Here is a 14,758-nt window from a genome sequence, read left to right as displayed (position 1 = left end):
CGGAACTCCTGCGGTAATTGGGACGCACTTCTGACCCTCCTCTGTGTCGTAAACAAGTACTCGATTCTGGAAATAATTTTCCAGAATCTTGTACAGCGACACCGGTACATGGATGCTCCTGAGCGCGAGTGCTATGGAGTCCCAACTGGCACTATTGAACGCATTCTTCACGTCGAGCGTGACGATTGCGCAGTAGCGTATTCCCCTTCTCTTGCGCTGGATTGCTACCTCCGCCGTCTTGATGACGGAAGAGATTGCGTCCAGCGTGAACCTGCCCTTCCGGAAGCCGAACTGGTTACTTGCCAGACCATGTACACCCTCCGTGTACCTCACCAGTCTGTTGAGGATGATCCTCTCAAGCACCTTGCCCGCGGTGTCCAGCAGGCAGATAGGCCTATATGCCGATGGGTCCCCTGGCGGTTTCCCAGCCTTCGGCAATAAGACCAGTCTCTGCCGCTTCCACCTGTCCGGAAAGAGACAGTCATCCAGGCACCTCTGCATGACTGCCCTGAACAGCCCAGGGGCCGTTTTTATCGCCAGCCTGATCGCCAGGTTAGGGATACCATCCGGTCCCGGTGCCTTGCTCACCTTTAGGGATTTGGCGATCACGATGAGTTCCTCATTCGTAACCCTTGCCTCCTCTCCTGCCTCGACACGGCTGTCGTCGCTCACGGATTGGATGCTCGGCAGGTTGGCCGACCATCTCTGGTCTATGTCTGAGATACTGGAACGTCGGACGTGAGACTCGACCGCCGGAGGCCAAGGACTTGGCTCGTGGCGTGGAAAGAGTCCCTCGATGATACGCTCCAGCTGGCCTTTATCGCACTCTTTAGCATCGATCTTGCCGAACTGAATGCTGCGCGGCGCTCTGTCCTCTCTTCTTCGTTTCGCGCACGCTGCATCCTCCGTCTTGCACGGAGGCACGCACTGCGAAGGTCGGCTATCGCGTCCGTCCACCAGTAAACCGGTGGCTTTCCATTCCTAGGTTGGCGAGTCCTAGGCATGGTGGCGTCGCACGCCCGCGATAGCATAGCAACTAGTTGGTCAGCAGTCGGGCGGAGCCAACTGCCCCCCTCGCGCTCCCTTCTCATTGCCTCTTCGAATACCACGGCATCAAAGTGCGATGTCTTCCACCCGCGAACGGTCGGAGTGTTGGCTCTACCCGTCGCTTGCCGCCTCTCGTTGTTTTCTACACTATAACAGACCGCCTGGTGGTCGCTATTAGTGTAGCCATCGTCTACCCTCCAGTTCTTGATCAGTCCTGGGCTGGAGAACGTCACGTCGATGATCGACTCCGCACCATTTCTGCTAAATGTACTTTTGTTCCCAACGTTGGCCAGATCTAGGTTGAGCTTTGCAAAAGCCCCCAACAGGATCTGGCCCCTCTGGTTCGTGAAGCGACTTCCCCACTCAACAGCCCAAGCGTTGAAGTCGCCCGCCACCACCAACGGCGTTAGGCCCGTTAGCTCCATGGATAGGAGGTCGACCATCTGGGTGAACCTTTCGGTAGGCCAACGTGGCGGAGCATAGCAACTGCAGTAGAACACTCCGTTCACCTTAGCAACTACGTACCCTTCTTCTGAGGTTGAGACAACCTCCTGAACCGGGAACTTGCTCGTCGTACATATGGCCGCCAAACTGGACCTATCCGCAACCCAGTTACCGTTTCCGGGAGGGATGCGGTAGGGATCCGATATGACGGCGATGTCCGACAACGACTCAGTGGCTGCCTGGTGTAGCAGCTGCTGAGCCGCGAAGCAATGGTTCAGGTTCAGTTGCGTCACCCTTACGCCCGTGGTTTCGCAGCCGGCTTACCGGCTGGGCACCTGGGGCCTCCCATAAAGTGTTTGGCGTCCCGTTTCCCGGAACATACCATGCACTTGGGAGACTCCCCACAGTCCTTTGCTTTATGGCCTGCACCTCCACATCGCCTGCACAGCTGGCTCCTATCGGGCCCCTTGCAGGTCCAGGACTTATGTCCGCCCTCGAAGCACCGGAAGCAAATGTCTGGTTGCTGTAGTATGCCCAGAGGACATACAGACCAGCCGACCTTCAACTTGCCCTCTTTCAGGGCCAGGTTAGCGTCCGCCGACGGTAGTCGGAAGGTAGCTATCTGGGTCCCCGCCGGACCTTCGCGGAGGCGGATTGACTCCTTAGCCACCTCCACCCCGCACTTCGCTTTTAGGGCTTGTGCAATGTCGCACCCTTCAGTGATTTCGTCCAGGTTTTTAAGCTGGAGAGTCACTTCTGAGGTGAGTGCCCGCACTTGCACCTCCTTCCCTAGGACCTTTTCAGCTACCGTTTTGTAGGTAGCCCCCTTGTTCTTGGCGTCCTTCCGGAGCTCAAGTATCATCTCGCCAGTGCGAGATCGGCGGATACTCCGCACATCCGCCCCCAGATCCTTGAGCTGGGTTTCCCCCCTCATCTTCTTCAAGACTTCTGAGTACTTCGACCCATCCGTCTTGAGTATGAGGGCATCACCCCTACTCCGCGCCTTTTTGACCTTTTTTGGTCCTCTGGCCGCTCCGCCATCATGTCGCGTCGCACCTTCCCGACGCTTCCTACCCTCTACGGTAGTCCAAGGGTTGCCCGTAGCCTCCACCTGTGCCTTTCCGCGGTGGACCTTGAACCGGTTGACGTGTGTTCCCGTGGGAGTAGCACGACCAATCGTTTCTTGGTGTTCCCGGGGGCCGTTTCCCCCGGGGACTGCCTCGTTCGCTTAGCGACCTGCCCCGTGGAGCAGACCGACGCGACCGAGGGGGCGTCTGTCTGCACCTCTTTAGATGCAGTCGCCCTCCCGGTCCTGGCCGCTTTCTCGGCCGCCTTCACCCGAGCTACGAGTTCTTCGTGCTCCTTTCTGGCTTCATCAATGGTGCTCTGAAGCAGGAGGAGGCTCTGCTTCAGGTCGCCAGCGATGTTTCGCCTGTTCGCCAAGAACTCGATTATGGCATCGAGTTGTTCAGACAGCGCCACCACTCTTGGCCGCGTGTCCATACACCTTTCGACGGCCTTGACTAGCAAGGGACCGTCTACCGAGATGTCTGGTGTGGACACCGACGGATTCGCCGTTTTTCCACCTCCAGACTTCGCCGCATCCATCTCCGCCTTCTTCTGCGGAGACCGCTGGATGCCACCTCTTGCGAAGGGATTTTGTAATCCCTCCGCACTCGTCTCTTTCGTTTTGAATGTGTTCATCTTGATGTTAAATGGGTCCCCCTTCCAGCCGCTATCCTTGTCCATGGTGGAGTAGTCGCCTATGTGGTCCCATGGTGGTCTATGCCGAAGCAGTGAGGTCATGGCTAGGGTAAGCAGTCATAGCGCCTTATGGGCAACTATGACTCCACCGACCGGCGCAAGTCAGGAACAACCATCTGATCCTACTCCTGCCTGATTCCCACCAGGCAATAGACTCGGAACGTACTGGAAGGCCTGCCAGGTTTTATGGGACGGAGACCCCTGCACCGGGTACCACCTCGCCATTTCAAGCCGTTGTCACACGACTTTACTAAGGGAGCTCGATGCAGGTGCCAGCCCGAGGATGCGGTACCATTCCGAAATCCAGCTCATATCCGTTCACTACGCTGCCAGTTGCCATAATCGGGACCTTACTGGCATCAGTCCCGATGGGCGGGTAAGTGCTTTCGGGTGTTGGGAGCGGCACTATTCGCTCCGTCAGAGGTGCTTCCGAGTGATTGTGGCTTTTGCGAGGAGTCGACTGTCCCTGGTCCGACGCTCACCACCCCTAGGCGACCTCCCGCTGCTGGTCCGGGACTGTTCGGTACTGTCAGTGGTCACACCTGTATTGTGCGCCCTCGACGATCGCCACACGTCGACCCGTGGTGGCATGCAGCTCTGCCTTTCGCACGTCTGAACATTCGGAAGAGACACCCCATTGAGAGGCCTGCTCCCAGATCGACCGCATGCTGGTCGACGGCTGGCACTTTTCAGACGTCATAGATGTGCGGTCCTTCCGAGGGCCAAACATCGACCCGGATCACTATCTCGTGGTAGGCAAGATTCGTGCCCGGTTGTCAAACGTATTTAAATCGAGATCGGCGAGGAAGATACGTCTGGACATCGAGAGGTTATCAGCGGAAGAAGTTGCTGCCGAGTATACTCGGAAAGTTGATAGACGGATCAGTGAACCAGCTGGAGTCCTGAACGAGCAGTGGAAGCACATCCATGACGCGGTCAGCGAAACAGCGCGAGAAGTGATAGGCATGACAACGGGAGCCACGCGAAGTGGATGGTGCGATGCTGAGTGTCTAGAGGTGATGGTAGAAAAGAACCGAACCTACACCAACTCGTTAGTAGCAGCTAATCGTGTGACGCGTTACATAAGGGAGAAATACCGGGAGGCAAGAGCTGCCGAAAAGAGGCTTCAGCGCCGCAAGAAACGTGAGCGCCACGAACGCGTCCTCGCGGAGGTGGAGAATTGCATAAGACACGAGGAGCTTCTATATAACTAATAACGGAATCAGGAACCGGTTCGTACTAGTATCTGCCTTGGGTAATGACAGGGGGGGGGGGACGGTGAGGAGGGGGGAAACAGGATAGAAATTGGAGAGGACAGACTAGCTGTGGACACAACAACATTAGACGAGGTGAAGAATGCTTGTAAAAAACTAAAGAACCTTAAAGCCGCTAGGACGAACGGCTTACCGGCCGAACTTTACAAAGACGGGAGCGAGCGGCTGTGTAGTGCAATTCACCAGATTATCCTAAGGGTATGGTCTGAGGAACAACTACCTGCGGACTGGTTGGAAGGACTCATATACCGTATCTACTAGAAGGGACATATACTCGACTGTAGTCATTATCGGGACATAACCCACCACAATTCCGCTTACAAAATTCTTTCCCGTATCCTGTTCCAGCGACTGAGGCCGTTAAAGGAAGCCTTCGTTGGAGAATACCAATGTGGTTTTCGTGTAGGACGATCTACAACGGATCAGATGTTTACCTTGAGACAGATTCTCGACAAGTTTCAAGAACCCAACTTGCCAAGGCATCATCTGTTTATTGACTTTAAGGCGGCGTACGATACAATGAAACGCAGCGAGTTATGGCAAATAATGCTAGAACATGGTTTTCCAACAAAACTAATTATACTGTTACGTGCGACGCTTGACGATTTCACATCATGCGTCAGGACAGCGGGCGAATTTTCGGACGCGTTTGTGACGTTAGATAGTCTGAAGCTGAAGGGCTCTCGAACTTGCAGTTCAACATAGCTTTAAAAGGTGCAATACGAAGGGCAGGAGGGCAGAGAAGCGGCACCATCATCACAAAGTCTCACATGCTTCTGGGCTTCGCGGACGGCACTAAATAATTGGTGTTAACCGAAAAGCAGTTGAGGAGGCCTTTACGGCTCTCAAAAGGGAAGATGCCAAAACGAAGTACATGGTGGCTGGCAGAGAGCGTGGTATTTCTGCGGGTGTTGGTGCTGCGGTGGAGATGGATGGGGATACTTTCGAAGTGATCAACGAATTTGTTTATTTTGGTACTCTCGTGACATGTGACAAGGGGGTTAGCCGCGAGCGAATAGGGCTTATCACAGATTGCGTAGCCAGCTTAGGTCCGGTAGCCTACAGATCCCTACGAAATTTGCGCTCTATAGGATTCTGATCCTCCCGGTGGCGCTCTATGGACATGAATCGTAAACGTTGCCGAACGACGAGCGCTTGGGGTCTTCGAGCGTACAATCTTGCGATCAATACTCGGAGAAAAACTAGAAAATGGAGTGAGGTGCAGACGAATGAATCACGAGCTGTACAAAGTATACAAACACGCAGGTATTGTCAAGCTGATGAAACACGGCAGGTTACAGTGGGTTGGCCACGTAGCACGAATGGCGGATGAGCGACCGGCAAAGAAAATATTTAGCAGAGAACCGGATAAAGGCCGACGATTTCGAGTGCTGTCGACGAGGATGCCAGAGCAGCGGGTGTAAGGGGAGACTGGAGAGTAGCAGCCATAAAAGTAAAGTAAAGTAAGTAAGTACGAGAAGATGACACCAAATTGCGGTCTCTCTATTAAAGAATGAATCTTGCAAGCTCATTGTATGGGCCGAGTGTATGTAATCCAAAGGAACCACAAAAATTTCTGAATTGCATTCATGTGTTTCAAGTGCATCTTTGATAGATAAAGTCTCATAAGATTTCCTACACTCAAGTTGCGCATAGATTCTCTAGGGTGTCTCACATGGAATTGCCAAGACTCGCCTGCCTATGGGACTTGGAGTTATGAATGAATTATAAGAATCCATCAGATTCGAAACCTTTCACTTTGAAGGCTTTTTGGAATTGAGAACGATCAGATCAGATCAGATCAGATTCGCTTAAGCTGGTTCGCGGCAATTTTGAAGGACGCTACCCCAGCTAACACACAGAGAATTCAAAGTGTGAGTTCTCAGAATAGATATCAATTGTGCGACTCAGAAAAAGAATCTGGTTTGTATCACTAAATCAATATCTCTCACGCTTCCATCGCCGAGTTATAGGTATTCTCGGAATTTTCTTGCATTCTCTGTGTGTTAAAGTAGGCTCCTGAAACAAAAAACACTCTCTTCTGCGATCTTTCAATCAGTATGGCATTTCTGGGCGCCTTTTGAATCGATTCAAGACCCGAATATTTTTCAACTAGATAAAATGAAAAATAAAACGGCTACCTTAGTCATGTTCACAGAAATTTCAATTTCTAACTGTAAACCACAATAAACGAACTATCCAAAGTACCCTACACCAATTGATTTGTCAATCAACAGTCCAGACTTAGAATTGGCTTATCGTGCATCAATTAGCAAGACATTCCTAAATGCCATTTACATAAAAATTGTTAAGAAAAGTTTCTAGTGTGATTCTTTAGCTTTGTCAAATTATTCAAAAGCTGTTAAACTTAGCCTCAAGCCTGGAGTAGACATGAAAGGAAATATTATTATAATTTCTTCTTCTTAAAGCCCTTAAATGCCCTAAACTTGTAAAGAGGGATAGACATTAGTCATGGAGAGAGGAGTTCTTACCATTGAAAGGCAACCATTTTTCAACCTGTGAATCGATGAGAAACTCGGAAACCTGTTATAAATAATTCGATTGAAAAAGCGGTAACTTTCAATCCACTGAAGCGCGTCCTTATACAGAATACTTGAATACAGAATACCAGAATACCCGGTAGATTGATGATAAATGATAATAAAAAGCCTCTAAAATGCATTCCACAATAAATCATCAATCATTACTTCGAAGGAAACAGTGTTGTGGAACGATATTTCTTCAATTCCACGAAGGAACATTGACTGAATGATTGTTTCAAATGATAAATCACTCATCGAAGGACAGAATCACTCGTAGATTTGCAGTCAACGACTTCAAAAACGGTTTGATAGTGAATATAAATGCCAGCAGAGAACTATTAGGAGTTACAATTATGTTGAAAATCCAGTCGCAATGTCGAAAAATGTCTACTGAATCTTGCACGACTATCAACCCTTTGGGATCTGATATTTTGGTAATAGACGAGGAGCGAGTATATTGAAACTAATAGTTTACATGGTTTCTCAACTCCGGAATTAATTACACCTAATTGTTATCACGCGCCACGAACAACGAATATTTGCGATAAAAAAAAACAAGAAAGAAACTCACCTTGCGTATTGATGGCGGTTCCCTGAGTAGTATTAGCTCCAACGTTGTCGTACAGTGACGTACTGGAGGTGGCCGTGGCAATTTTGTCACTCCTGAGTTGATCCGTTTCCGTGGCCCGGTTGGTAGCCCGTGGCAAAGTTGACGAGCCTAAAAATGAACCAACCAAAATATTAGCAAAGTGTATCTGCCTACTGTTCCGTGAAAAGATTCTTACCCCGGTAGCGAGGATCCTGGGCCCGAATGCGTGCATACTGTTCGGCCGTCATACAGGTGCACTGCGGTTCGCGGGCCCGCGACGGACTGGCCGGGGTGCTAAGTGGTTTTCTTTTCGTTTTTACCTTGCCCTTTCCGGGTGGATCAAGTTTTAGTGAATAGCTTGAAGAGGCCTTTCGTGAAAATTTGAAAGAAGGCGACTGTAAAACGTCGCACTATTATTACGGGGGCAAATGAGAGCGGAGGAACGGCGAGAACGACGACGATGACGACAACGAACGTTTACAGATGTACGATTAAGGATTAAGGATATTCGTAGGAGTTATTAGTAACAGTGATTTTCATAAATGGAGTTTAGATAACTGGTGTTGTTTTGTTTTACCTATGATATATATCACGAATAATAGTGCAACATTTTATAACCGGTTCATTTGTAGAGCTGAAAAATTTAGTAATCGGGCACTTTGGGAGACAGGGGAACTGTATGAAGGGAAGGTAGCTAAGATCTACTCTGGAATATCTCAAGCAATATCTAGAGGATCATACATAGATTATGGTTTAGCAAAATTGAGGTGAAATGAAAGCTATCTTAATACTTACACAACATTCGCGGAACTGTTTGGCATCAATCGGGGAGGTGAAATTGAGACCCCAGGTATCGCTCGTCATTGGATCTTTCCAGTAGACGAAACATTCTGATGCTTGGCCGATTCGTGTTCCTACAATGATCAATAGTAAAGCGGCGGAATTCTCATCTTTTCAACAAGTAAAATCGGTATTGTACCTGGTTGAATTAGTCGAACGTCAAGAATCTTGTCCACCTGGCTGTTGTACGCTGTGATGTGGAAAATGCACTCAGGGGAGTCTTGGATGCAGGTGATGTTGACAGGAACCAGATCCTCGGACACTTGTTGCCATTTGACGGTACCAGCGCCGCTGGCCGAAACGTGAAACACTTCAGCCCACAACCTAAACACACTAGAATGAGTTAGGGAGGGACAAAAAAGAAACGATGGAGGTAAACGATGAAACCATGGTGCAATCATTTGAAACCACAGCAACAACCTCAATACGATCAACGAATCACACATTTTAGGCCTAAAAACGTTCCAAATGGGGGCTACTAATGCAGCAGGGTCGTTGTTGTTTGTGCACAAACATTTCAACAGTTCACTACACAAGCCAATACCAACGAGTAAAAAAGCGATTCCAAAGGAACACATGGTTTCCGTTTCCCGGTAAGTCTACGAATGCTGTTCGGTTACTCAGGAAAGAAACCGAACACTCGAAGTTCTACCTTTTTCATAGTAAGAAATAAAAACACTGACTACGCTAGTACTAAAAACTAAAAAAAATAAACAAACCAATTAAGGTTTGGCAAGTCGCAGCCAGACAGTTGTGTTAATCTGCGGGCTGCCACTTAATTACATCAACCAAACATCAACAACTTAAACGTCCGCTAGAAAAAAAGCCCTTCCTAGCAGCTACTTTACCTCAGGAGATGACCGTCCCGTCTACGTGATGCTTGCCACGGCGAATCTTCATACCGATATGCTTTACGTATGAGCGGCGCACAAGAACAGCTTAGTTTGTTACCCATTGCGCAACTTGGGCATCCAGCCTGTCCTCCTGTGGGAAAGCGACAAAAGATAGAGTAGAAACAGTAGCCTGCGGCTGCTGCAAATGGTTTCTAACCTGAGGTTCCTTGCTGTCACCACATCCCACTCACATCGGCCCGGGAAAGTGCTTGGCCTCGGTTCAGCGACTGCGATCGCTGGTTGTGTCTATGGCTGTAGTGGCGGCTGCTGCCACGCTGCTGGGATGTAATTTACGGGGAGGAGAAAGCAGAGAAGTAATACTGTTCAGTTTCCATCTGGTAAACATGGCTGGCGAATTGTGGAGGATCGCTCTATTGTGCCAATTGTGAGGTTGTTTTTAGCAGGTTTTATTATATCGATATAATGTTAATAAGTTCCAATGGCGGTACGGGGGATGAATGTTAGCAGCAGAAACAAACTGAACCACATCCAACTGGAAGTGCTTCATTTTTGTCTTAACTATTGGTAGCGTTCTGCATCAACCTCCAATTATTGGAAAACACACTTGCTGATCAAATCTCAACATATAATTACTATTTATCACCGACAGAGGGAAACGTCTCAACTTTTTCCTCAAGGGTCTGAAGTTTAAGGTTGGTCGAAGTATGAGGCATAATGGTATTCAACATAAAACCAGAAGCTGCAAGAAGTCATTTCCCAGCAGACAATCGTCACCTTTTGCCGCTTGACCTGAATCTGATTGCAAGCCGAAATTGATCGGCATCATAAATGTGCCCGGCGCCCCCACTTAGAGGTGAACATTGATGCTCTCTAAAGGCTCAGAAGACGCGGGTGCACCTCCGGGAATTACCATTCAATATGGTCGATTCAGTCTGTTTCTGCCATTGTCGTTTGTTCGGGAACAGTTTTAAATCGGATAAAATTTAAATTTAAAATGAAACTGCGATAAATTATGGGTGAAAGATGGTGTGAAGGCGTGAGGAGTGGGAAAAGAAATAATCGAAAAGTAATGCTACTGGTGCTACTACTATTGCTGCTACCACTACTGTGCTCTTACTACTGGGAGGAGAGGATTCCGGCGTACGCATGGGACAAGTGGGGTGGAACGAGCGGAGCGGAGTGATGATTGGTGGTAATGACAGCCGTTTTTGCTTCTGGTCATGATAACTAAATATTCCGGTGGGTGGTCTGGTGCGTGCAAACCGTTGCCAGATTGGAATCGGATTTTGACTTAATGAGGGTGGTAAATGAGACGGAGATGAAAAGAAAAAACGCTTTTATCTGTTTTTCGGAGTAACAGAGAATGTTTTGTTTTCTACGGTGGGTTTGTAGTTAATTAGGCTTTAATGCTAGATAATCGCAATAGTTTTACCAGATGACGTTACTCGAGTTTTCTAATCTAAGCATATTTTGTTGATGATAAACATACTGCAGGTAATGGGAAGCATATGAAACAGTATTTACAGTACTCGTGTGGCTCTACTATTTACAAAATGTACATTTCAATCGTCAGCTAACACAAATAAATGCCCAATGTAAGTGTCCATGCTTGCATAACAATCCTGTATGGTAAAAAAACTCGGCCGGAATTGAACTGCTATGCGAGTACAGACGGTTGCTTCTATTAAGCTTACGTTTCGGCAGAACAAGCTTAAGCATTATATTTTTATGCTACTATTTTTGGTCAGATTTCATCATGTCACTTTTGTTACCATTGATGACCTTGTTTGGATGATAGTTGTTTTTATAGAAAAAGTTGTTGTTTGCTAATTTAACAGGTGTAAAGTAGTGAACCGCTATTCCATTGAATTTGGTTACCAGAATTAAGAACTATAAAATTATTTCGAATGCCACGACAGCGATTCAAAATTGAGTAAACGTCGAAAGTTAAATTAACTAAACTTGAATAAATGAGGATTAAAAAAATGACTGTTTTAATTTCCTTTTGATAAATTTTGCCTCAATAATAATCAACTTTGTCTTTGAGTTGTCTTCATCTCAATCAAGATACCTTGTTTATGTTTTTGTTGTTATTTAAATATTATTGTTGATGTGTTTTATTTAAAAGTTTGACACGTTTCATGCTCTGAGCTTCTGAATTCTGATTTATTCAATTTTAGACCTATTGTTAAAGTGGGTTGACAATGTGTTTAGAACTAGTGAAAGCTGTGGTATTTCGGAATGATTTTCCTAAAAAATTCTGAAATTTTCAATTGATTTTAAGTTTCGAATAATTACAGCTGGGTTTAATAATAGTATTCTATTACTAACTTTACTTTCTACTTTTGCGACGATAAACCGATTATTGATCCAGTGCCGATTCCAGAATACGTCATCATGTCACTCGGTCTTCGGCTGCTATCCTACAATTGCCTCTATCACCCATTAGGGTAACGTAGGTATAAAACACCCACCATATTCTAGCCCACCCACCACATTTAACGCAATTTATCTGATAAGTTCAATGAATATTAGAAAACTATGCATGCATCATTAAAATAGCACACCATACTACATTATAATTTTCGACAAAAAAATGACTCAAGGAAGTATTAATTTGGCATCAGTTCATACATATTCAAAGTCATGGCTGAGTCAACCCAAAGTCAAGAGGAAGTGGTAATATACAAGTCAACGTCCGGAATCTATTGTAACAAATATGTATGCTTTTGAAACAATTCGTTGTTGTAGTAATATCAATAAAATACCATAGAAACAGTTTTTATACTGTAACAAGTTAGAAAAAGTTTGAATAGTAATTTAAGGCATGGCCGAAATATGTTTGTTTCTGTCTAAAGCGAACAAATTTCGGCCATGCCAAGTTTTGACAGCTCTTTGTCTACCATTCGGCCGTTGCGCGATGAACAAAGAAGTAGCTTGTGACAATTTACAGGTAATTACTTCTGAATTTATCACATTCAACGATTTGAAATTGGCTGAGAATGCCTGTCGAACCGCTATAAGCCCAATCTTTTAATTTTTAGATGCCTAAAACTTCCAAAAACTTACAGTCGAATAATGTCCTCTTTAAATCCATTATTTCTGCTCTAAAAATATGATTAGTCCGAAATATTTCCATGAACGGTTCTAAATATGGAGATGGGCCAAAATAAAAATTTGGTGGACCAAAATATGTTTTCAGCATTACGTAGAAATTTTGATATTGCTAGGACATTTTTTAATATATTGCATTGTTGAACAATGTATGTTAAAATAGACACTTAGCTCTTAGCAATGGTACAATAGAGTAAGTGTTTATGTTGAAAAATTGTGTTTGTTTTCAATGAATTGTGCAACCACTTCCTAAAGCAGGCCAAAATACCCCCGTTACCGTACGCGGGCATCCTCGTCGACAGCACACATCCAACGAGTGCGTGGATTACAACGAAGTCGACGGCTTTTATAGAGATCTAGCTACATGCCCAGCCCACTGGAGCCGGCCCTGTTTTATCCGTTTGACTATATCCACCGATTTGAATGCCTGGTACATTTGATGGTTCATGACGCATGATTCCATTTTCAGTTTGCCGCTAATGATTGAACGAAGATTCTAAACCAAAAACGAACGAAAAAAACCAAAAGCTCACAGTGTCCATGCTTCATGGCCGTGAAGGGCAACCGGGAGTCAACGTTGCTAAGCGAGCGAGTAGCAAAACCTTTCCACTCCTTTCTGCTTGAGAATGAGATGTGTGCTACACTTCTCCAATCGTTTGTACGCGTTTTTTCGAGAAACTCTTTGTTATTCACGTACTTGTCTTTCTACTCACGAAGAGTACGCGAGTAGGGACTTGCGAGTAGGAGTACTCGAATGAAAGTATTTGACTAGGAGTGCTTGAAAAAATGTGTCCGAAAACAAAAATGCTTCCTTCACCGACTTACGCATGCGATTTTTCTATTGCTGAATTGCTGCCAAGCGAAGTTGCTTCGTGCACCGACAGCCGAGAGTGGGGTGAAGAATATATATAGAATCGGATGCTGAAACGTGTAGGGTTTCGGACTACCTAGTCGTCGAAATATTTTTTTTGCCACTACGCTTCGTCTTACTTCGTCACTCCGTATCACTACAATGCGTCTTGACAATCATCTTCGGCTGGTTGCGCTCACGAGTAGGGGAGTTTTTACATGAAATTTCGGTTTTCGGATTTTTTTTTGATGCCAAATGACTTAAAAACGCATGAAACGTCGAGAATTGGTGTCATCTGAAATTTATTTTTGCAAAAATCGACTCTCTACCACCCTATGCCGAATAAATGAACCACCCTAATAAAACATAATGTATTCACTGCTAGTTATAGTGTAAAACATTATACAGGCTATTTTGAGAGACTAGCGATCAATTTTATTTAATATATTCCAAATGTTTTGAACTCTGCCTTCCACAATTGAAAAAACGACTAAGTGCAAAAAAAAAAATTCAGATGACATCAATTCTCGACCTTCCATACGTTTTTAAGTCATTTGGCATCAAAAAAAAAATTTCGAAAACCGAAATTTCACGTAAACCCCCCCCCCCCCTTGGGTGATTTTTCGGTTTTCAAAAAAGCCAAACTTCAATCGCTTTGCGCCACCCCATTTTAAGTCCGATTAAGCTGAAATTTTGCACAGGGTATTTTTTCGAGCAGGGGAACATTTTGTATAGGGTTTTTTTTTGAAACACGAGATGACCATTTTGGCTGGCACCCTAGTGTGCAATGAAGTTCGACAGGAGTATCTCTATTGTGTGATTTCGGTAGCAGCGAGAACGCCACTTGGAGTATCGCATGCTGTTTTTGTGAGCAAGTTAAATAACACTGCCGGCAGTATCAGTTTGTTATAGAGGGCTAGTTTTGTACGGGTTTGCAGGCTGCGGGACCTCAGCTGGTTACGCAATCCGTAGAAGGTTCTCTTTGCGGCCGTTATCCGCCTCTTCAACTCACAGCTGACCTCATTGTCGCACATCAACAATAATGTACCCAGGTAAATAAGTTCGTCGACTACCATCACCGCGGCACCAACAACCGACTGGTTACCACGCTCTTTACCAGCCACCGTGTGCTGCGTTTTAGTAGAGTTTATGACAATCCCAATTTTCCAAAGGCCTCTTCCACCGCTCTACGGTTATTACCGGTGATGTCGATATCACAAAACCTTGGAGCATGTGGGACCTCGTAATGATGGTTCGCCATTAAAGGTTTCCTGCAACGGCGGCAGTCTGTGGAACAGGATGCGGGAGATAATTTCATACACGCAACTCTTCATCAGCACATTATTTATTTATTTATTTGGCATTCCGTCATAATTACATGGTTTGATTTACAAATTCTCCAATTCACTCGGTTATTAGCTGCCACTCTCCAATCCCTG

General features: G+C 46.1%; 1 protein-coding gene across 6 annotated transcripts in view; it reads right to left on the bottom strand.

Moving 5' to 3' along the window:
* The window catches only part of LOC129723839 (protein still life, isoform SIF type 1), a 431,180-nt gene that overhangs the window by 309,491 nt on the left and 106,931 nt on the right, over positions 1–14,758 (bottom strand). For 5 of the 6 annotated variants that reach the window (XR_008727822.1, XR_008727823.1, XR_008727824.1 and 2 more), the window contains 3 exons: positions 9,552–9,669; positions 9,350–9,485; positions 8,686–8,825 (listed from right to left, as the gene is read on the bottom strand). Coding sequence is in view for 1 of the 6 variants with exons in the window: in XM_055678300.1 (XP_055534275.1) it covers positions 7,644–7,790; positions 7,858–8,056; positions 8,457–8,575; positions 8,641–8,834; positions 9,350–9,456 (766 nt within the window). In the remaining 5 variants the exon portion in view is untranslated. Of the gene's footprint in view, positions 1–7,643; positions 7,791–7,857; positions 8,057–8,456; positions 8,576–8,640; positions 8,835–9,349; positions 9,486–9,551; positions 9,673–14,758 lie in introns of those variants that run through there. The other variant, XM_055678300.1, reaches the window with a different exon arrangement.

The sequence above is a fragment of the Wyeomyia smithii genome, chromosome 2 (genome assembly GCF_029784165.1).
Source record: "Wyeomyia smithii strain HCP4-BCI-WySm-NY-G18 chromosome 2, ASM2978416v1, whole genome shotgun sequence".
Taxonomy (NCBI): domain Eukaryota; kingdom Metazoa; phylum Arthropoda; class Insecta; order Diptera; family Culicidae; genus Wyeomyia; species Wyeomyia smithii.
The sequence above is the reverse complement of the archived record's forward strand: the minus strand, read 5'-3'. Positions and strand labels throughout refer to the sequence as shown.